Source organism: Lemur catta, chromosome 5 (genome assembly GCF_020740605.2).
Source record: "Lemur catta isolate mLemCat1 chromosome 5, mLemCat1.pri, whole genome shotgun sequence".
Lineage (NCBI taxonomy): Eukaryota > Metazoa > Chordata > Mammalia > Primates > Lemuridae > Lemur > Lemur catta.
The window spans coordinates 4,032,836-4,057,477 of NC_059132.1; the positions used below are offsets into that span (position 1 = coordinate 4,032,836).

The 24,642-nt window shown below is 49.0% G+C and overlaps 1 protein-coding gene across 1 annotated transcript in view; it reads right to left on the reverse strand.

Annotated features, from left to right (window-relative positions):
• Positions 1-24,642, reverse strand: part of SPOCK1 (SPARC (osteonectin), cwcv and kazal like domains proteoglycan 1) — a 465,095-nt gene that overhangs the window by 79,728 nt on the left and 360,725 nt on the right. The window contains exon 6 of the mRNA XM_045552560.1: positions 6,347-6,461. Coding sequence (XP_045408516.1) covers positions 6,347-6,461 — 115 coding nt within the window. The remainder of the gene's footprint in view (positions 1-6,346; positions 6,462-24,642) is intronic.

Sequence of the window (24,642 nt, forward strand, 5' to 3'; positions counted from 1 at the left end):
TTCAGTTTGTTTTCCTTTTTGTTGTTGTTGTTGTTGTTTGGATAATCGTTACGTTACGCTCTTGAGGCTGGACTGGCTTTACAGAGGCGAGAGAGAAGGCAATGAAGTAATCTGCCAAGGTCAGGAGGTAAATTTAGAGGTGTAATAGGAAATATTCAGAGATATGAAAGGATGACCCTACCTTCCACCGTCTCTTCAGGGGACACATCAAAGGAGAGACGCCAGATAAAGAGAACAAAAAATCAGCCACTTGGCTTTGACTTCCAAAAAATTCTCTGAGACTGAAAGCTGAGACAAGAGACTTCTGATTTGCCAGAGCCGGGCGTGTTGTAACTGAGAAGACCAAAGGCTGGAAGAAACAGCAGTCCACGAGATGAAAGGGGAGCAGGTGGGGCCGCGCTCGCATCCAATATTGATCAAAGGGGCCGCGCTCGCGGCCAGGCCCTGGGAGGGAGACGGCACGTGTGGCAGGTGCGTTCCGCGCCTTCTGCTCACACTTCTCCCGTCTGTGACCCAGTTCTGGGTCCCGGGCTGGGACGGGGCAATTCTGAAACCCACGACGGGCAGAGATTGCCAGCAGTGCAGTGTTTCGCCACCAGTGTCAAAGCCACTGGGAGGCAAGTCGCGCAAAAACGTCCTCCGCACGGGACACAGACGGCTTCCAGGCAGACCCACGGACAGAAAGCTCGAGACAGCAACCTCACCGCGGTCTCCCTCGGGGCCAGGGAGAGGCTGTCGACAAACACAGAAGAGGCTAACAGAGAAAAGAGGCTGTCGACAAACACAGAAGAGGCTAACAGAGAAAAAAGAGGCCGCGACGTGGCCTTAAGGTACACGGCGAGCACGGGTCCCGGATGGCCGCGCACACATCTCTCACCGCACTCGACGGGGACGGACGCCGCTGGCAACTAGCCGGAGACGGCAGGACCCCACCGAGGCGGGGGTGCCCAAGAACGAGAGGGAGCACCAGGACATGCGTCCCACCAGCACCGCAGCTCCTCCCCAGAATTTCGAGACAGCCCTGAATTAACAGAATTCGCCCGGGAGTGATGCCACAAAGGGTTTCACCTCAGATGGAACTGAGCTTCAGAACAGAGGCAAGGCTGAAAATAAAATACCCAGAGCATTAATAGCAATATTGCCACATTTTTTACTTAATTGCATTTATGAGACTATGAAATGCCATTTCTGCAATAGGCACAGAAACAAGACTGCGGGTGACACGGTCCGGAGCGACGATATCTCTCACAGAGGCACAGTGGCCTGCAGATGCCAGGCCCACCGCCTGCAGCTCCTGCCAGGGGCTGCTGCCAGGTGAGGGAAGGGGGACTGTGTGCTCAGCTCTTCCTCCTCTCTCGCTCCACCCCGTGGCTCAGTCGACAACTGGAAGTTGCCTTTTATTTTGCCTCTCATCCCTCCCCTGCACCCAGCCGCTCCCCTTTATTTCAACTGCCACCACCTCAGTTCAGCCCACACTGCCTGTCACAAACTGTCCTGACAGCCACACGGAAAGAGTTGTCAAATGAAAGGAAAAGGTCAGACTTCCCTTGATCAATTTTGTCCAGGTAAAACATCATTAATTCAAATGTTTCATTTCGCAGAATGACCCTGGGGATTTCTCCATGTCCTCACCGCCCAGAATACGTTCTTATCCTCCAGGGAAACACTGATCAAATCCGTATTAAATAGCTGAACATTATACCCTAATAGGGGATTATGCTCTCCCCACGAGGACACTTGGATTCCTTCACAGATGAACCGCAGCTGCTCAGTCTCACCATCGACGGGTGATTTCTGCTTCCCCTTGCGCTTACAGGAAAACTCTACTGTAGGTCACAGCCCAGAGCAGGGGTGGGAGCCTTTTCATGCTGGAAGGCCACGTTAATTTAGCTGTAACCAAATAAGGCCGCATTCAAGAAACTTCAATTAGATATACTTAAAAATGTACATTATTTTGTAAAAATCTAACTACTATGTATGTAATGATTTCAAAAAATTAAAACTATTTGTTAATTTTAAAGTTACCTAACCTTTTAATGACTTTGTTGTGTCTGCTTTTTGTTGGAAAGCATTTGAATATTTGGTTGCAGCATGGAGGTCCTCAGTTTCAGCTGATCCTTCAGATGGGTGTCAGTCATTTGTGATCTTAAGGGCATCTTGATTTGGGTTAGGTAGGAGAATGTAGATTTGCAGCAATAAGGGGATGAAAAACAAGAAAGCATTTTCTGGTATGTTGCCAAAAGTGTGGGTATTCTAGAGCATTTTTCCATATTTCAGTTGGATCTTTCTTAGCATCAAACAATGACTTTAAAATGTCATCTACCGAGAGCTCAATCAATTTCATCTGTAGTTCTTTAGGGGCCTTGGTAATATCTACTAGGTGAGGCTGAAATGCTAATTTGAGTGTGATGTCATGATTCTCAAAGTCAGTGAACCTTTCATTGCATTCTCCAATTAATAGATCTGTAACCACTACGTAGTCTTCAAATGATTCGCATATACATGCTGTTCATCAATGACCTTTGCTAACTCAGGTATGTTCATCTGAAATTTCCTTTTGAAGAAGAGGTGTTTTGAAAAAAGATAGCTTTTTCCAAAATGCTTACATTTTTTGCCACATATCACATATAGACTTAGTTTTACCTTGCAAAGAAATATTCAAGTCATTTTGATTTGACATATCACATAGAAATGCTTCATTCCTACAGAAATCTTCTTTCAATAATTCACATTACTGATTCTGTTCTTTATAAAATTTAACTATCTGTTCTCACAGAGATAAAATTTTGGTTAACACCTGTCCCTGCAATAGCCAACACACCTTAGAATGATATGGCAAATCCAACTTTAGCATGTTATGATACTGATGATGCCGTGTTGCATTTGCACAAATATAGTTAACAATACTTATAATTTTTTGCAAAGTGTCACTTAAAATAGTAGCTTTAGCATAGGGATTTTGCTGATGCAAGATACAATGAAAAGAAATAAGTGCATCTGGATCTGTTAATACTTTTTTTTTTAATCTGTGTAATAAACCCTTCATGTTTTCCTGTCATGGAAGGTGCACCATCTGTACATACATTCACTAAATTTACCAAATTCCGTCCAATTTCATGACATTTATCTTGAGAGTTGTTGAAGATATCTATTCCTCATATTCTGTTCACAAGAGTGCCCAATGTAACTCTTTGTAGCAAAGAAAATACTCTGTTATGACCCAAATGAAGTATAAAACCTGCACCAAGTCAGTAGTATCAGCTGATTCATCCAAAGCAATTGAATACATATATATTTTCTTTTTGAAGTATTCCATGAAGTTGTGCTGTTAAGTTGAAGGCTAATTCATGCTGCCCTCAGTTATGGTTTTCCTTGAAAGAGGCAGTTGTTTGTACTTTGAAACATTATCAGGGTCTAAGCATCCTACAACTTGGACAATGCATTCTTTCACAATTTCTATATCACTGAATGGCTTCCCTTTTTTCCCCAAGTATATAAGGTACTTCACAAGTTGTTTCAGTGGCATTATTTCCAGGTCTTATTGTTGCTTGAAAGAATTTTCTTTGCTTTTGCTTTTCATCTTTTAATTTCTGCAACACAACCTTTCATGCCTCTCCCTTTAATTTAAAATACTTGTGGTCTTTATGAATGTTATAATGCTGATGAGCACTGAATTTCTTTAATGCCAATTGCAGTATCACAAAGCAAGCAAATCCATCCTATCTTTAGCAGAAACAAGATGATATTGCAATTCTCAATCCTCATTAAAAAATATGTTTTCTTCTTTTAGCATTTTCTTGTTCTTCTTTGACATGATGGTTGTTAAGCAGACAGGATTAAAAAATACTGTTGAGCTGTGCAACTGTCCACAAATTCCACTTCAAACAGAAACACAGTGCATTGTTGTCAAAAGCTGGTAACAGACTGGTGTATGTGACCCCCATAAACTCTCGCCAACCAGCCTCATGTGGCAGTGGTGCCAGCCAGGCAGGGGAAGTTAGAACTAAATCATGAGCATAGCAGTTGTCAATTTAGCTACTGATGTTCTAATTGTGCTAGTCAATCTGGGAGGATTATTTTGCTGCAACTTATTTTATTCTTTGGTATTTTAAATAGGTTCATTTTAAAAATAAAATAAAAATATAAAAGACAAAAATGTATTAAAAGGATTTGCTCTGTAAAATTTAGATTCAGTCAAAAGGCTACACTTAAGGACCTAGAAGGCCACAAGTGGCCTTAAGCCCCTCAGTTCCCCATCCCTGGACTAGAAGTTGGGTCTTTAACAAAGGACAGTCTTAGAACTTCACGGAAAAAATTGTACCAAGTTTGAATATTGATACTTCCGGTAACAGATGCATTAGTACAGGCTTCTAAGGTGAAATTTCTTAGACAATTTCTAAATAGTATTAGGGACTGAAATGAGGATTTCCAGGACTGTTTATAATCCAGCCACAGATGACTTTATAAAAGTTAATTGCTGACCCAAGACTCAGTGGAACAAAAAAAATAATTGTATAGGACTGACGGAACTGATGACGAAATATAATTTTGATTGTTTTGACACATTGTTGGTATTATTGTTCTCTTTTCTGATACAATATGAAGTCATTTTTCTTTCTTCCTGATCTCTCTCTTGCCATTAACTTAGTGTGCTTTTGTAAACATCTTGAAATGAAACATTTTTAAATGGTCATCTAGTTCTCACTGACCTTTCAGAGTTCAGAAACAACACTCTTTCTGAATCCCTTTACTTTTAACGGCAATGTAGCTACTTGCATAGGTTCAATAAGAATTTGTTCTATTAATAATTATTACCAGTAAATAACAGAACAAGCAGATGGTGCAGTCAAGGCCACACGTGGAGTGTTGTATGTGAGAGTGGATCCCATTTATTCATGCACGAAGCCAGCCATTGAGAAACAAGGGCCGCTCTTCGTTGGGAGGACCATAAAGTCCTCCCAGAAAACTGGCCTGTAACCTTATCATGGAAGTTAGGAAATTTTAGCAGATTTCTAAGCCCTTGAGGAAAGATCCACTCACCCCTATTTATAGATACCACAGACAAAACAGCGGTGCTGACTTTCTTGGCTTAGTTTCCCAGCCTCGGAACAGAAGAGCAAATTAAAGCAATAAACAACATACACGGAATAACAGAGGCTACTGAAACTTCCTAAAAAGATTCTTAAGGAATCTCCAGTCAGAAGTTAATTTTCTAGATTACGTAGTTGCTTAACACCACATGGCTTTGGATCTTCTGAGCAGACTACAAAGAGGCTTGTGTGTTAATATATTAGTTAACTTTTCTTACTGCATTTATATAAATGAATCAGGCCCAAATGCAAGACGATCAGCTTTCTTTGGAAAGCGAGAATAATCTTTGGAGATTATTTGTGATCCCAGTGCTGCATAGTTTACAACGTCCTTCCGCATCCTGAGTTAAAGCTCCGAAAGAGCCTTTAAACACAATATTCCTAAAGTCACCATGAACAGATTTAGACTTGAAATCTTCATCTATTGGCCCTCAAAAAGACAAAATGGTTTATAAGCAGGCAAATGGATAAACACTCACACCCTATTCGTTCTCCTCTATTACAAACAGCTGCTGGCCTTAGAAGATACTAGCTTACACACATGGGCACATTCACACATTCAACATTTTCCATGGAATAGCCAACTATGGCTGAGAGAGCCAATTCCGTAGAATGCAAATTCAAACTTCTACCTTGGGTCTCATTGAGGACAGCTCAAAAAGGGGCTGAGATCAGTGGGATGACATTACTTTCTCCACCACGAAAACATCTAAATAAGCCCAACCTTTCCTGCCCCGCTCAGCCATGGAACAGAAACAGCTACCCATGGGGAGGTTTTCTCTTTCTTCAGTCCCCTGGCTCTGTGCTGCGTTACAAGCAGAATATATTAACGAAGGAATGCTGTGGGGGAGAATGCTCCCCACTGCTGGGACATCTCTGCAGTCTCTGTTTTGATATTTGGCCTTGAGAAGTTCAAAGGATTTGAGAGATTAGAGTTCAAGAAAGACCAAGATGGACCCCAGGGCAGGCCCCGGTCTTAGATGCTGAAAAACCTCCTCCTCCCACACCATAGCCCCTTCGACCTCTAGAAGAACCTAGTGCATATCTTGGTCTAACAGAATTATTTTCAAAGACACTCAGCTCTTCTTCTTCTTTTTAATGGTAGCTGAAGGCAGTTCAGTTTAGGGTCCCTAAACAAGCTGCAGCAATTGCTTGCCAAGTCTGCCCATGTCCCCAGCTTGCTCCTGGCACCTGGGACAGGGCTTGGCCATGCCAACCCTCCCTGACACCCACACCCTCTTCGTATCCCCACTCACCGTTCTTTTCTGCCTTGTGTTTGGGTGGCTCAGGCTCCGGGAGACACGGACAGGGCCCATCACAGAGGGTGGTGAGGCTCTTGCCGGTAGAACAAGCATGGAACTCCAACTTGCACTGCAAAAGAGAGACAGAACGGGCTGTGAGCATGCAGCCACAGCACACCTCTCCTCAGCTGCCTCGGGAGAAAGCCAGTGCCTTTGTTTCACGGAAGCAAAGCTGGAGCAGGGAGAATTCCATCTCTGTTAACGGTCTGAAGTGTGGGATACTGAATAAGAAACGGCCCTTTATGTTTTTCCAAATGCACAGGATAACTTCTCGTCACATTGTGGAAGCACTGGAAGGCTTACTTTAGTGAATGGTAAACTCAGGCGTCACTACTTATAAAATAAAATTATTAACATGAAACTTAACATCTCCGAAGTTGTACATGGTGCACGATGACCTCCCCCTTCCCTACAGGAGGCTTCTTCCCCATTTCCTCCCACGTGCTTGTACACCCCTCCCGTCCCCTCAGCCTGCCACTGCTCCTCCTTGGGGGGAAGAATAACAGTCCCCTTAGGGAGTCCGGGTGGTAACCTGAGGCTCAGCCCTCCCCTTGGGAGCAACAGGGAATGAATGCTTTTGCCTCCACTGCCCAAAACCTACGTTTACATGCATCTTTCCCTCACCAGAGGAGGCCTGTGGTCAAACTAGCCTGTGACTCGGTGGAAGTGTCTACACAATTCTAGGATTCTGCGTTACAAGCCCATAAACCGCATCTTGTCAACCCTTTATCAGTAACAACGGTAATATTTTGGTCACTTTCTGCCAGCTCTTTACTCTTAACTCTCAACGGATTCAGAACACAAGCAGGAGGGAGGGATGTTATTTACAGGTGCAAAAGACCACAACAATTCCCAGCATTTTTATTATTCCTACATTATGAAAGAGGAAACCGAGGTTCAGGTTAAACAGCTTGCAAAAGATCACAATGCTCATTCAAACCCACGCCTGGCTCAGGGCTCAGCTATTAGCCTGTGTGTCCCCCAACACACGGTTCTGTCCCGTGGAGGGGGCTTCAGCGTGCGGACGTCCTGTGCCGAACTGTGTGTGGTTAATTAGGCAACTTTGCTGTTGGCCTAGATCTGAGTCGTCTGAGAGTTTCCTCCCTTTTTGCCTGTAAAATTCTCAAGATCAAGGCCTGTGTGTAATCAGTCCTCTGCCAAGGCCCACGGGCCCGAGACCATGTGTGTGTTTCCGGTAGAGGTTCAAAGGAAGAAGAGATAGGTGAAATTCACTGAGCACCCACTGGGCGTGCAGCTCTTATCAGGTGCCACGGGGAATCTTTCAAATGAAAGAAAAGAGGAGATACAGTCCTTGCCCTTGGAAAACACAAATGCATACCTTTGAAAAAAGTCCGCCAGCGTTTGCAAAGCCACACACAAGTAAGTGCAGATAAATACCGGCTCATTGTAACAGGACGAGCTATTCAGTCCCCATACTGATGACAAACCAAGGGGAAGAGTGCTTTAAACCTGCTTCTAAATGTACTGGAGTCACCCTCATGTCACTCAGCGATCACCCACACAGTCCGGTCGCTGGCCACGCTCGCAGGGAGAGGGTCACAGAGCCAGCCTGCAGAGCACTGGCTTCCTCCCGCAGCAAAACTCCCCTCTGGGCGTGTTTGCGAAGTGTCCAGAGTGTGCCCGGTGGGTGGCAGGAGCTGTGGGGGCCCATGCCTCAGACACTGACTGATGTGACAATGAAGCAAGAAGAGTAAGCATGTCCTTTAAAGCCATGTGGATGTGACGAGGAGGTGAGGCGGGATATACGTGCATGTGAGGACGGGACACAAACGGGGCCTGCAGGTAGGGGACACGCTGGGGACAGCCCACGTGGACTGCAGGTGCACCCAGAGGAGCGCCGGAAGGCAGCAGGCGGGTCACTTAGCAGGGGACCTTCTTCCACACAGCGCGGCACACGCGAGGTGCCCACAGCTAGACGGAGGGGACTGTGGCCGCCCGCTGCCCCCTCTCCTCTTCCGGGTTAGCTCTCGGGAACAGCACCCGGTTGCAGACTAGTGGTTCTCTATGGAACCCCTAACGCTAATGTAGGGTAAAACATACTTTTATGTGTAAATTTATTTATAAAGTCAGAATTAGATTAACACTTATTTATCATAAAGCCTTACTATACTATTCCTGTCACTGCCTGTGTGTATCTGTGACAGACTGTGACTTCCCCACCTACTCTCTGCTCTCGCTGGGACAGAAATCTCTACTTCCAGGCACAGCCTGGGTCCTGCCGAGCAGCACCTCCCACAGGGAGGGTCGACGTCCCCTTCCCAGTGGCTGACACCAGCCCTGGCCATGTGACCTGCCGTGCCCAGTGGGTCGTTAGCAGGAGTGAGGGCGGCCAGGTTCAGCAGACACACCAAGCATCACTGTTTGGTTCTATCTCCTCGCTCACTCTTCTCTCTCTCCCATGAAAATGAGGTGCCCCATAGGGGCTGCTCCTTCTGTCCAGGACTCGGAAGGCAGAGAACATGGAAAAGAGCTCGAGCCAACCCACAGCTAACACTCAACATGAGCACGGAAGTAAGGTTTGCTGGTGTGAGCCACTGACCTTTAGGGATCATTTGTTACTACAGCATAACTTAGCAAAAGCTGACTAACAGAGCGGTTGACTTCCTCCTAGACCAGGAAGTATTTAACAGCAGGAAAAGGTCTTAGTCACTGTCATACCCTGGAATGATACGATACACATATGGCCCTGGCACATAGTAGATGTTCAATAAACAGCTGCTGCATGATAAAGGCAGAAGGAAGGTTGCACTGTTCACTCTGCTGCTCTGAACCTCTGTTCCAACCACCAGGACTTCCCGATCGGCCCACACAGGGACTGCAGGAGCTGGAGCTCAGTACTCAGGACGTTCATCCTGAACTGTCCTTCACCCACGTCTGCTCCCAGAGTCCTCTCTTTAAGCTCCACACTCAGGACTCAGCCTCTCAGCCTCCCTGCTCACCCTGGCTATCACTGGAGCCTAGTCTATCTGTTTCCCAGGTGCCCAGAGCGCCTGCTCCCTGGGTGGCCTTGCCATGACAAGAAGCCCCTGAGGACTGTGATCCCCAGAATGCTGCTTCCTTGCTGGGCTGCAGCATCCCCTCTCCTGTACAGGCGTGGGGGGCAATCTGTGGCGGCAGCCCAGTCTCCTCCCTGCATCACCCAAAAACAAAAAAACAAAAAACAGTACTTGTCTACACCAGTGGAAATCCAAGTTGCAAGGGCACAGATCTGCTTTTTATCTTCTAGAACAACATGTACCATTTAAACGGAGCTCAAAAGGCTATAATTCCATTTTTTATAAAGCTCAAAACAGGTTATTTAGAGATACATACACATACGGCAAAAGCTCCTTTCAAAGGGACAGCAGTGAAGGCCAATTCCACCAGGACAGGGGGTGCCCCCTTAGGGGAGGCCGGGCTGGCCGGACAGGAGCCCAGAGGAAGCGTCACAAAACTCGGTGATGTTTGATTTCAGAAGGTGCGTGTTAGTTTCTGAGGCTTTTGTTTTGCTACCAGCTTTGACAGCTTCTATAACACAATACATATACTTTTATGTCAAATACAGCAGTACATGTATCTTTTATGTTAAGTATCAAATACTCTATGATAAAATCTAAAGCAATGTGCATCGACTTCTACAGAGGCGACCGCCAAGCCAGAACCGCAGCTCCCGGGAGGAGTGGAGGAGCCCGCGGAGCACGTGTCGGGCGCCCTCGGGGAAGGGCTGCGAGCGCAAAGCTCTGCCTGAGCCCCCTCGCTGGCCAGAGGCGTCCTGAGGGCCCGCAACTCAGGGTTATGGAGTCACGATCCTCACCCCGCAGTTACCCGCCCCCTCACTGTCCATCACCCTCTCTCCCCCCGATGCCCGCCAGGGAAGACCAGGTACCGAAGCCAAATGCTGACCACGTTCCTGCTGTACACAGAGGACCAGCTCGCTCCAAGCACAGGCTTCCTGCTCAGCAGGGCTGTGCCACCCCGCTGCTTCCTTGATGTCGGATTTCGAGCCCCCAGAACTATGAGACGATCAATTTCTGCTGTATAAGATCCAGTCTGCAGTACTTTGTCATGGCAGCCCAGCAAACGAAAACATCTTCTACTCAGATTTTTAAAAAGAGATAGACTCTAAGGAATGGCAATGCTTTGTCTTAGGTTTATAAAGCACACATCTTCGTCCCAAGATGGTTCAGTTCTGCTGGAAAGAGAGAAAAAAAATAATAATCACGGAACAGCAGCCTCAGGATACGGGCGGTTGGACCTAAAGAACTTGGCCAGGTTGTATCGGCTGTGAGGCAGAAAAGAGGAAATATGAAAAATTCAAGCCTTCATATTGATCTTATGATAAAGCAGTTAAATAAATAATTAACTCTAACTCTCTAAAGGAGGAGAGCCGAGAAACAGAGAAATAAATTAAGGACTTTTAAACACAACACTGGAACTCATATTCATACAAGCACAAATAGAAACATTAATATAAATACAACCTCCTGAAGCTTCCAGACCCTTGACCTGCTAGAACAGAAATGTCTTCCCCAATCGTCGCAGAAACGGAGGAAGAAGGAAAGAGCCAAAGACTGCACCAAGGGGCAGAAATGTTCAAAATGTTGACCTACTTAAAAATAAATGTGCTAGCAGATTTCCCAACCAATTTTTCCTTCTGTTTTGCATAACACACCAACATGTCAGAATGAGTGAGTGTTTTCCTGCAAATGGCCAGTAAATCTTTCTCTTCTGTGATTTGTAAAGCAAAACTAATAACCTCTCTCTGGTCCATTGCTCACGCAGGCCTCAACTGAGCACATTGCTCCACTACACCACACTCTCCGCTTTGCTTTGCAAGCTTTGGGTATTATTTTTAACGTTTTATTTAAATTGCTTTCTCCACTATATTTCATCAACCTATCATCTATTTTTAAGCCAGACTGTTGATGGTTCACAGTTGACAATTTTGTTCACAGTTGATGAATTCTGATTTGTTTTTATTCGCCCCAAATCATGTCACAGTAGAGGGGGAGAAATAATCCCGAGGCTTTGCTGGCTTTAATAATTGGGTGTGAAGCGAGTGGCTGCTGACGGCACCAGTCAGATGCCACACGCGTCGCCCCTGGCTGATGAAGAACAGCCACTTGGCTCTGCCCAGGGCTCGAGAGGCTCCGTGGTCCTCTGGAAGAAGCTGTGCAGAAAAACAAGGGAGGGTTCTTTGGTCTCATTCAGAACCTTACTGAACATGTATGTGTTCCTTCTTGCGTTCAACAAATATTCACTGAGCACTTACGATGGGCCAGGCCCTGTTCTAGGCTCTGAATCAAGGGGACAAGGGCCTGTTCCCATGTTCCCATGAAGTTCACATGGCAGGTGCTGATTAGAGCCAAGGAAAAAAATAAAGGAGAGTAAGAAACAGAGAAGAATGGGGAAGGGATGGTGTATTATATAAGCAAATCTTCTGACAAGATGACATCTGAGCAGGGAACAGAATAAGGTGAGCCAGCCAGCTACCCAGGGAAGGGGGGGGTCCAGGTAAAGGGACGTGCAAAGGCCCTGAGGTGGAAGCCAGTATGGCTGAACTGAAGGTTGGCCTGTGTGTGACCCGGGGCTCAGCCTTGTGTCCTATCGTACACACACGCACATGCACACACATTTCTGTGAGTTCAGACTGCCAAAGAAGTCAGAACTCAAACTTTAAAACCAAGCTGCTAATAACATAAAAAAGGAAAAAAATCCCCTTTTTAACAGAAGAATGCCAGCTAAAAAATTTAAAAGAAAGGCTAGACTTAGAAAATCACCATTTTGCAACTCCCCATGTAATAATTGAGTCAGGAAAGGATCATTTGATGTTTGCTAAAAAATTTGGAGGGACAGTTATTGGGGAACAAAACGTTCACACTGTCTCAAAGTGTCTCTTACAGAATACTTAGTTATTACAGAGGAAAATGTATATTTTCAATAAAATATATGGCGGTCACCCCTTAACATGGGGACAAAGGGACCAGTTAGTACCACTAGCAGCAGGACAGTCCGGCACGAGCCTCCTGCCGTAGGACAAAAGGAAGCACACAGCAGCGCGTACGCAGCACTGGTGCCAAAGCTGCGGAAACGAAATCTATTTATTGGGAAACAGAGAAATACAAATCAAGGATATTTTATAAGCAAACTCCCTGAATCCTAAAAAGAAAAAAAAACCTGAGGTGGATGGATCATTGTTCTAGATTAAAAGAAATTAAAGAGAGGAAACAAATGTAATGGGTGAGACTTGATTGTATCTTGACTAATAATTATTACACAAATCTATAAATCCCATTCTGGGAAAAATTGTTGTGATTTTAACGTGAACTGTGCACGAGGTGATATCATGGAATTGTTCTCACAGATAGGATACCCATTTACTAAGTGGTTGCATGGTAAAATGCCCCTTATGGTGAGGTGCCACAATGTCTGGCAATTGCTCACGAACAGTTCAGAGGAAAGTGTGTCCATGGATACACAAGGAGAGAGTACACGAATGTGGCAAATGCTAACAACTGCCAAATCTCAATGGTGGGTATACAGTATTCCCTGCAATATTCTTTAAGCTCTCCATACATTTAATAGTTGCTAAATTAATAGCTAGGGGGAAAAATTAACATGCTTTGCCCACTGGTGCCGGGACAACCCTTCCCAGGAGCCGCTGTGTTCTGCCCTCCCTGAGCTTCTTCTCCCTCCCTGGTGGGCCGCCTCTTCCCCATGCAATTCCCTTACATCCTCAGGGAGCTCCCGCTCGAGGGGGCTCTCTGAGGGCAGTGACTGGCCCCTCCTCACTTGGTGAAGAGCAGGACTTCAACAGGGACTGGGGACAGGGACAGGTGATTGAGGTTTGCTGAAGCACAAATTCTTTTCCTTGACGTAAGCAATTAACTTTGCTTGTCTTCTCCTGTCCTTGTTTGTCAGTGATTTAGCACACCCTTTTCCAGCAAGTGAGGAGGTAAATTTCAGTCCAGTTCATGTACAAGTTGTCACAGGTTTGCTTTTACAGCCAAGGTCGAACAGAGTTTCTCTGAATCGTATAACAAAACCGGTGGGTAGTCTTGCACATCAAACGCCAGGGAAAGGAACCAGGCTCCAGGGGAGGGGGCCTAAGGAAAGACACCCCTCCCCAAAGGCAGGAGTCCGTGAGGCAAGTTACAACCCCAGCACACGCCTGCAGCCTTGACTTGCAGAGTGCTCCACGTGGCACTGCACCCAACAGGGACCTCACCTTGGCCGGGAGCGGGCCCCCGCCCCGCGTGTGCACCAGACTCACCGCCAGCTGGCCCGGGCCCGGCACAGGCTTTACCCTCCCCAGCAGCACACAAGAGGGGCTTCCTGGCTCACCACTGCTGTTGTCCCTTCTGGGCCTTTCCCCTGTTGTCCGCTCTCCCTGAGAGTCTCTTTAGAGTGGATAATATTTTGAAATTTTAAATTTCTCTGTGATTTTTCCCCTATCTGGAATTTTTGAGGAATAATACAGATGAAAGAGTGGGAGTTCCCAGGCCCTGCTTCCTGCCATGCTCGTGGGGAGACGGCAGACCCAGGAAATAAGGCCAGTCTGGTGTGCATCGGGAGGGTGGGACCACCCACAGCCTCGCCGGTGAGGCCTGGAGGCAGCAGAAAGCCCAGACAGAAAGGGCCCAGGAGACAGGGACAGTTAGGTACCCTGCCCTGCACCCTCCTCATCTCCTTCAGGCCTCTCTCGGATGTCAGGTCCTCACTGAAGGCTTCTCTCAACCCCTTTCTAAAATTACAGCAGCCGCTCCTGATCTCCTCACACTGTTCTACTCTTCCTTTTTTAAACATTTAAAACCTATCATCTTCTAACATACTGCAGAAGTTACTGATTTGTTTTATTTATTGTTTCCTATATGTCTTCCTTGCTAGAACATAAGCTCCATGAGGACAGGATCTTTGTTTTGTTCACTGCTATATCCAAAAGTTTTAGAATAGTACCTGGCACATAGTAGGTGCTCAGTAAAAATACGTTGAGTAAAGGAATAAGACAAGCAGTGGCCTGTGTGCAGAAGCGACTGGTAGACCTGCGTCTCCACCCAACCCCAACTGATGGCTGTGGGTAAGAGCTCAGACCCTTGACAGGACCCCAGGGAGGAGGCAAATGCACGAAATAACCATGGTCAGGTTTCCTCCAGCCCTGCAGGACAGCAGCTCCAGGGAGACATGAAACAAATGGCACAGAGAGGAAGAGCTACGCCGTTTCAGGGCCAGCCGCGTGTGAGGACACAGAGTCAGGCCTGCTGTGGTCTTCCCCTCCTCCCTGCCTGGCGCCGGTTCCCTCCTCCAGGCCGGCTTCCCCGGGCTCCTGCCTCTGTGCCCTGGGCGATCCTCTCACTGCACGCACCGCTCTGTGCCCTGCTTCTCCATCTGCACATCTGCTTCTTAAAGGAAATAGGCCTCTCTGTCTGGAGCCTGGCACACAGCAAGCACAGACACTCCTCCACTGATGACGGGGTTACGTCCCAGGAACCCACTGCAAGGTGCAATGTCATAAATCAGAAATGCACTCAATACACCTAAGCTCCTGAACACCACAGCTTAGCCTCGTCCACCTTAAACATGCTTAGAACATTCACGTTAGCCTACTCTGGGGCAAAATCATCCCACACAAAGCCTATTTTATAATAAAATACTGATTAGCTCATGGAATTTATTGAATACCACACTGAAAGTGAAAAACAGAATGGTCGTATGGGTACTTGAAGTACTGTTTTAACTGAATTCACATCACTTGCGCACCCTTATAAAATCATAAAATCGGAAACTGAGCCATCGTAAGGTGGGGACTATGTGTACTTAGTGTATGTTTATTTATGGGATATACCTTGTGTAACCCTATGAGGGAGCAGGTGTTAGTGTGTTCATTTCAGAGATTAAGAAACTGAAACCAGAGAAAGCAAATGACTGTCTCAAGGACACAGACCAATAACTAGCAGATTTAACTTTTAATCCAATCCCTCAACTTCTCCTTAGTCCAGTGCTGCATGTGGTGACTCACGGCCTTCTCCAACAGCGAGGGGTTGCAAACCTTTCCAGGCATCCTGGGGGTGCCGAGTGACAAGACAGAGAGCGGAGAGGAGAGGGAGATGACTCCCGAGCTGGGCAAAGGGTGCGAGGACAGGAGGTCCCCTGCTGGGGACTCCTGGTGTCTAGCTTCAGGGAGGAAATGGCGCTGACTGGCCACTTCTCCTAATATCCCAAAAGACACCAAACGAAACCCTTGCTGGTCAACTGTGACTTGTCACTAGTGACAATGATGTTATTCAAAGTCACCCTAAACTGTGTGACTAGCTAAGATAACTTACAGAAGTGGAGCTGATGAGCTCACAGGCCTGGACCAGGTGACGTGGGCACCTTCTCTTTGTGTTCCGAAAGCTGATGGCATCTAGACTCAGCCTCTGCTGGAGGCGTAAGTGCCTGCAGCTGTCCCAGGCGGACAGAGTAACTGTCAAGTGTCATCACTGGAACTCTCCCAAGCAAAGCATGTGCAGGAGCCGGCAGTCCAGAGGGGTCCAGCCAGGGCCTCAAAATAGAGTCTGTTCACAGGATCAGGCCCGACCCCGACTCCCACCTGACGGCGCGCTCTTTGCTCAGGCTCACACGCCCCAGGGCCGCGCGTAAGCTGCACCTCAAAAGCGGGCAGGAGAGGCTTGCTGGAATTAGTCACCTTCCCAGGAGCTCTAGGAGGCTGGGGACTATCACTTCCAATTTACAGATGGGAAGGAAAAAGGTAAGAAAGGAAGGAACACAAACAAGAATGAAATAAGGAGAGAGCAAGGAAAGAAGTCAGGGGAGGAGGCCTGGCAGAAGGAGGGGAAGGAAGACAAGTGGGAAGGAATAACTGGAGAGCGCGGAGGAGAGGAGCCAAGGGTCGGGAAAAGCACACAGCACCCAGGCGAGACTCGGGAGGTGCAGGCGGCAGTGTGGGAACGGGGACCTCGTCACACACGTCTCTCGCCCAGCCCATGTGGGCTCAGGCAGCTCTCGGAGAAAGGAAGAGAACGTTCTGAGGTGCTGGCACCTGCTTAAAATAAAAACGTCTCTGCTGCTATAAATGCCCTGGAGACGCCTGTCTCCCTGCTGTCCTGGTTCGTGGCGGGCCAGCCCACGCCAGGCCTCCTCTCCCGCTGCCTTGCCCCGACTGGCTGGGCCGTCTGCGCCACAGACAGGATGCACAGGGGGAGGGGGGCACGTCTGGGTGGCACCTAATTTCTATCAGGACTGCACCTCCCCCGCTGTGCTGATGGGTGGGGAGGGGCCTTCTGCCCAGGGTTCGTCTGCACCTCTCACTGCAAACCCGAAGCGAAGCTGACGCCCACGGCGCCACTGCTTACTAGGGGTGACAGGCCGAGCGATTTGCACGACCTGTCCAAGCATGCGTTCCCTTCTCACTGCATAAAGATAATCCCTACCTCCTGCAGCTGTCAGGGGAACAAAACGGATAACTAACATCTCCAGTGCCTGCTGGCACTCCCGGCACGTGGAGAACAATAAATCTTAGCTCCTTCCTCCATCCCCCCTTCCCACCTTCACTCTTTCCTTCCCCCAACAGCTTCTCCACATCTGAGTGATCTTGGTAAAATGCAAGTGTGTCTGTGACATCCCACCCCGGCTTATGACCACTCCTTGTTCCCTGCCATCCCCGCACACAAAAAGGGAAGTTTTTAGCCCAGCAGAAAAGGGCCCTGGACATCCGCACCCCACGTATCCCTCCGTCCACACCCCCCACTCTGACCCAGCTCGCAGACCCCCGAGCAGACCACGCACGCTCCACCCCGGTCTTCCCTGCCACGTCCCTCGAGGCTCCGTCCTGGATGACTTGTTTTGTCTCCAGACCCCCTACCCCAACCCGGGGAACCTGTGGTAGGCACCCCCCAGCACCTGTGCCCACCTCTGACACTGTCTCTTGCCCTGTATTTCGATGGCTGCTTTTTTGCCCATCTCTCTTAGGAACTTCACAAAGACTATATTTTACCTCACTTGTTTAGCCCCAGTGCCCAGAAAAGGGTCTAAAAAAGAGAAGGTACTAAATAAATGCTGGAAGGATAAATAGACCCATGGGCAGATGGATCCCAGCCCCACCTACCTGGCCACCTGCTGAGCAATCAACAGGTCTCTGTCTCCGCTGTTGTCACCTCCCACACTTGCCCCAATCAGGTCGTCTCTGCATCCGGCTGGAGGCTTCGACACTCCCTGGCCCCCTGTGTGAATGGCATCAGGACTCTCGAAGTCCAGCAGATGCAAAGCTTAGACTATCCCTCTGCTACCGCCCTGTCTGATTCTCCCTGTTTACTGGGAAGTCAGACCAAAGATCCCAAAATGTTAACATTTTCCTCACCAGCCCTGATTAAAACTGAAGTCCTCCTTTTTCGAGGCCAGTCACCATCTGGTCCTGATCCTGTTTCTCCCACAACACTGCCCTGACTTTTGACATGCACCGATCCTCCTACAGCCCGCCCCTTCTCCCCAGTCCCTGCTCCACTCTGATGTCCCCTCACCGAATGCCCTTCTCTTCTATCGTCCCAAATCCTCCCCACTCAGGCACATCCTCCTACGGAAACGTCCCTGATCACTCCTGTCCCTGCAGACCCCCCGGCTCCAGCCGCATTTCCAACCCTCCCCTCAGCCACACACAGCCTGTGCCTGCTCCTCTGGCTTCCTCTTGTCCCTCTAATATTTTCTTCCCAATTGTAATTTAGCTGCCGGACTTCAGGGCATTTGTGTCATACGTCTATGTATCCTTCAGAGTACAGATACCAGCACTAAGTATATTTATATCCTCCACAGCACTGGTAGAAATGGCTTATAAAGTCTCAACAATGGACATAAGGCTTACTATAAGTAATCATGAACCTGGCATTGTGCTAACGGCTTTACCTATACTTTCTCTACATGACAAAGACGATTATAACATTCATCCTACACATGGAGAAACTGAGTCTCACAAATGTTCTTTGCCCAGTGAAAGCCAGAATTCAAACCCAGGCTATCTGGCTCTAAAGTCTGTGCTCTTCAGAGGTTAATCATACCGTCTGAGGTCAAGGTATTTTCTGAGTTCAAGGTGGTGCTGGCAATGATCTTCCCTGTCAGCTTCTGGTGCCTGCAGGAACTGCCGTCTCCCAAACAAAGCCAAGTCACACGACGGTGGGGAATTCTCTGTGAACTGCTCCCAGGTAGCATGCCTTTAGGGTTACAGTGTCCCTCCCTCTGTAGGGCCCCTGCCATGATCCCACCAAAACATGGGCTCCACAAGGGCAGGGATCTTGGACTTTTCATTCCCAGATGTACCTCAGGCACCGTGAACAGAGCCCAGCACATGGTAGGTCCCCTTTATTTGCTGAATGAATGAATGAATGAATGAGACAGAAAGCAAGCCTCCCAAAGCCCTGCCAGAAGGAATGCGTTTCTTGGAGAAACGAGGGAAGAAAACCACAGACATTCTAAGTGACTATATCAAAGAGAGCACGTCACAGCCACCAAGAGGTGGGGGTGGGATGACCATGCCACTCATAAAAGGAAGGTCAGAGCGAACAGAAGTCTACATCAGATCTATAACTGCCACAAAGTGGCACAGTAACGGGCTCTTTTGTGGCTTCAAACCAATTTTCTCCCGGTTCTGAACTCCCGAGGACGCAGGCTTCATAGGTCCCCTGTCACTCAGAGCTCAGACAATGGTGACGCCGGCTGCTCTGGTCTGATCCCTCAGCAGGGGCTGCGTCTCCTGTCCCCGAGCAGCTCTGCACCTGAGCCCTCTGCGGGGCGGTCCTGACCCAGGTCTGCCCTCCTGGCGCGTCTGCATCCCTTGTCATCACCCACACGCGGGAGGGAGCAGGCTCCTGAGTCTGGGTTTCTGAAGCAGCGACCGCTCTTAGTCTCTGCATAAAGATGACTGACTCTCTCCACTTACCTACCGAGACTTCAGACAAGGGAGAAGAAACACAGATGGAGACGGGAGCAATAGCAGATTTTTAAAGTGAGAGTCAATATTCCATCCCCAGCTGCCCCCGGTGCACTCTGAAGAACGGGAAAACAGCTGCTACCTAATCATACCCACTAATTCCTGTCCCAGACTAACATTTCCCAAGGTCAAAAAAAAGCCATTAAAATCTCACCTTGGACTGACATAAGACACCCATTCGGCATTGCTTCACTTTGCACTTCAGCCCAGTTTCTTCCTCTCTACCCCTCACTTGCTCTAGAACATAAATCCCAGATATCTTTCTGAATAAAGCCTGTATATGTTCGTAAGAGCCCACAGAAATGAAATCATAGATAAAGGTGACCAAAAACGCCAAAGCAGACTTTTGACCAAATGCAACAAGATTAAGGTGGTACTGTTAAAATGAAACAGTAACTTATACTTTGAATTACTGCCTGATTTTACTGCTTACAGATGAAAGACCCTGTAGTGCTGAACAAAAAAGCCATATAACTCAAAGAGGATTTTCTTTGCTCGGCATCACCTCTGTGAAAAATACGTTTAAGCAATAAAATGGCCTGGCAAGAGCCCATTCTCTGATGATGGAGCTGAGGTGTGGCACTGGTAAGGGCTGGACAGAGGCTGTCGTCTCTCCTGTCCTTTGATTACACAGTTCTCCCCGAACAGGTCTGATCTCATTTCTCCCACGGCCTGATGAAACGGGAGCCAACTAGACCAGGTGCCCCAAACGCCCAGCCCTGGTGGTCATGCTGCCCTGTGAGGATGCTGCATGCTGGTGGCTCCCACCACTCACCCCGTGGCAGAAACGTGTAAGTCCCATCATTCATCCAAATGCCGCCTCCCTTAGTGCTCTCTTTTGAGGCTGGGACTGAGCCCAGGGACCCTGAGACGGCCGTGACCCGGCACAGGCAAACTCGCAAGGCTGGGTGGGCTGCAGGCAGCTGATGTGGGCATGGGGGTACCTGGGTAACTTCCTGGGGGTACAGAAAGAAGATCTGAAACCAGGAGGCCAGGCCACAGGGACAAAGGGAGGAGAGACATGTTCACAAAAAGCTGTCTTGGGATGAGATGCCAAGAGCCTGTCCAGGTGGCTGAGGACGCTTACAGAGACAGCAGCATGGGGTGAGCCAGCACACGGCCCGGGCAGGAGGGGCGGGAATGGGGACCCAGCAATCACGAGGTAGGCATTCAGGGACAGGACTCCACTGGAAGTCCTTGTGAAGATTTCAGGGAATGCTACGCTTGGATGAGGACTCATGACAAGTGTCTAGGTTCTGAGGAAATGGGACAGAAGAGAAGCAGTTGGTGTAGTTTTTAAGGGTCAATCAGCCTAGATGTCCATCCTGGCTGTCTGTCCTTGGGCAGGGAACAGCACCAGGAGGGCCCCAGAGTCTAGGTTAGACCTCAGTCTATAGAGGTCCCACAAAGTGGGGCAACTTCAAAGACCAGAGAGCTCATTACACACTCAGTCCTCAGCTCCAAGCTTCGCATGAGAGCCTTCCCCTGATTTCAAAGTTAGAAAGTTCAAACCAGTCTCCTCCCACCCCTACATCAAGTTTCCGCTTGCATATTTGGGTGCCCATCTGAAACCTGTGTTAATCAGGCCAGAATTCATTAACGAAGGCCCACAGTGACCTCCAGGAAGCCAGTTGTTCTCCATCTAACATGATCTGTGTTTCACACGGCCGTGTGATTTCTCCAACACCGTAACACCGGGCTCTGGGGGGCACCCGTGAATGAAATGGAGCAGCTGGTCTCACGGCGCCTGTCGGAACGTGAGCGCTCCTGGGCCCGGGAATTCTGCGCTGCACAGTAATGATGAGCACTCTCGTCGCGGCACCCTCGTCATGTCATTGCCACAGATAATTAAGCTCATCCATTATCTCCCTCCCTTCTCTGCCTTGGGAGGACGTCACCTGTGAGCTCACAGGGAAGCCAGTACATCAGCCACTCACATCCGCAGAGCTGCACGGCCGATCCCAGAGTGGTGAGAGCAGACGCTCTAGAATGAACGGACCTGGGTTCAAATCCTCCCTGTCTCCAGCCTGACCAGCCATGGGGAAGTTAACTCTCCCTGCCCTCACGTCCTGATCTGTAAAATGGGAAAATAGTCACATCTGTCTCAATGCGCTACCATACTCCATTTATTCAGATAATATTTGCTGCGCACCTACTATGTGCCAGGCAGTGTTCTAGTTGCTAGGGATACAATGGGGAACAAAACAAGGAAGGCTTCCCACTCTTGGGTATCCGTTCTAGAGAAGGAAGCCAGATATTAGGGAAAAAACAACATCAAAGGGGAAACAATATGTATACAGTGCTGGGCACAACACCAGACACAGAGCTGGAACCCACAGGATACATTTGGTGGACACATCTCCCCCCACTACCTCAGACTCAGGAGGAAATGAGCATTCTTAAAGCCTTGACCTTGGGCAGCTTGCAGGACGTGTGTCCCTCCAGTGTGGCAGGAGTAAGCTATGACCCAGTGAAAGTCCTGCTAGGGTCAGGAGCAAGGCAATGGCATGGCGGGGAAAGAATGTGGAGGCTGACAAACCTGGTCTCAGGTCCCAGCTCCTGCTTGCCAACCCTGTCACTCTGAGCAAGTCACTTTCCCCTTTGAGGCTCAGCTACGACATCTGTAAAATGGGGATACTAACGACACCTGCCTCCTTGAGTCGCGAGGACGCGCCAGGAGGATGGTCAGGGCTCAGCCCAGTCCTCACCCCTACACAGGCTCAGGGAGCTATGGCTGCTGTGGTGCCTCCAAGCCACCTCTGAGACCGTGCCCAGGGTGCCCAAGTCATCTCACCTATCACCCATGAGGATGCTATAAGCTCTGTCCCCACGACACGGCTCTTGCCCTTTCTGCTTGCCCCTGTGGCACGGGTCAGTCTGGGCACATCGTGGGAGCCGGCAGGGCTGGCAACACACTGCCCTGGCTCCCACTTGACCTGGGGACACGGCACAGACGGCTGCTCTTCCTCCCCGCCAGACTGGGAGCTCATGGAGGGCAGAGGTTCACCTCTCAGCCTAAGCACCAGGGACGGCGGGGGATGTGGCTGGGGCACAAGAAACACCTACGGGACAGAACGAGTCCAAGAAGGATCAGTGAAGGGAACACAGGGAAGCCACTGTCAGGGAGGGAGGCGTCTGAAAGTCTCCGATTCCCTCGCAGAAAGTCCTCTCTAAGACACATTAGGGAAAGGAGTGTTCTGCTACAGATTTTGTAAGGACACAGAGAAGGTTACATTCTCAGGGCCCTACTAAATCTTTCAAAAGAAAGAGAGAGAGAAAAAGAAGGAGAGAGAGAGAAGGAGAGAGAAGGGAAGGAGGGAGGGAGGAAGGGAGAGAAGGAAAGAAGAGAGGTATGGAAAGAGGGAGGGAGGAAAAAAAGATAAAAAAAAAAAATCTCTACTGACTTCTTTAATCTCCACCAGAAGTTCCTTCGAGCTGCCCCCGACCAGGGGCACCTGCTCCCTCCCACACCTCCCACCGCCTGGGCTCCAGACCCGTCCCCTGTCTCCTGGGGTCCTCACACCCATGTCCCTCTAAGGAAGCAAAGCACTCTCTTTGGGATCCACCATCTGCAGAATGCAAGGGATTTGTATGAAGTGAAAGATTTTCCACAACCATACAAACAGTCTGCACTTATTATGATTATAATCGGAACAAAGCAATACAACTTGTTAAAATTAAAAATAAAATGTCCCACATATCTAGAGGACAACCAAATACGTGATTTGAAAGGAAAGGACCTTCAGTGTCCAGAGTGCCACACCATGGGGGGAGGTCACGAGGAGCCTTGGGGTCTGGGGGCTCCCTAGCGGCACCAGGGAGGCTGTCCAGGAGCTGGACACACTCACAGAGCTGAACCCAGGGACAGCACCCAGTGAAGCAAACCTAGCAGTAGCTGGCAGGAAGGACCTCCGAGTTACTAGAAAGAGAAAACCAAGATTTAAATTTAGGGCCGACACCAAGCACAGCTCTGAGGCATTTGAGAGGCAAGCGCAGAAAGTGACATTTCCCGAGCAGCAGCCCAGCCCAGCGCGAGGATCCCACTCACCATCTGCAAGGAGCCTGGAGCCGTGGCCCCGCCAGGAGGAGGAGGAGGGGCTCGGCGGAGAGGCCCCTGGGGAGATGGTTGTGGAGAGAGACCAGGGTCCTGGTGAGCACTTAGACACCGGGGAGGAAGAACACTCCCCTTTCCCAACGGAACCCAGGAAGATCGAGCCGGATCTCTGGCCACACAAAAGGAAATGGCCAAGTCCACCCCATTCGACCATTCCTAAAGTGAATGCCTCACCACGATGACAAGGACAGAAACGGGAAATGAATAATAACTCCTGCAAGCGGAGCTTTGCCTCCATCCAGGGCTGGGGGACCCGCAGCCTTGGGGCCACAGGCGGCCTTCTGGATCCTCGAGTGCAGGCTTTCGACTGAATCCAAACTTTACGGAACAAATCCTTTTAATAAAGGGCAGGGCCCATTCGATCCTCACAGTAGGCCTCTAAGGGAAGCATGCTTGGTTCTTAAACTATTTGCCAATCTGAAGGGTGGAAAAGTCTATCTCATCATTGTTTCAGTTTACATCTCAGCCAAGGCAAAAATCCCTCCTTTCCTGTCCCCACCAGGCAGTGTCACTGGGGCCGTGGGCCTGCGCTCTGCAGGGACCGGCCTCAGCTTCATCCCGGTTCTGCGACACCCTAGTTGAGTCCTGGGCATCCCGTCTACAGGAGGTGATAACAGCACCCACTTCAAGGGCTGTAAAACTTAAAGCAAATGAAATAAAAAATGCTCATAGAGTGTTTAGCACAGGGGCCTCACACCTGGCCCTGCTCCCGTTTTTTGGCAAGAACAGAGACCTGCACCTTCCATCCCACTTCCTGGGTTAATCTGATGCCTGACAGCAGGGCACACCCGAGCTGCACTAAGGAGCCGAAGAACCCCTGCCTGCCTCCCTGGCCCCTAACTTCTGCTCCTCCCCACGTCTCTCCCTGCAACCCACACTCTGCCGAACCACAGGGTTTCCTGTAGGGACAAAAGAAGCCATTTCAAAGGTTACAAGATGTCAAGGGCTTCTCTCCCCCTACCAGCCCCCACCTGGGTGGGGCTAGACACTGAGCAAGGACAAGAGCAGTCTCTCTGCCAGGGAGATGCAGCCCTGGCCACACGGGCCACCCAGGGCTGACACACAAGGGCAACAGGCTCTTTGTTTGCTCTGGTGGCAAAATCATGACCTAGAAGGCAGAGCACAGTTTACACGGACCCAAACTGAATCCAGACCTTGTAG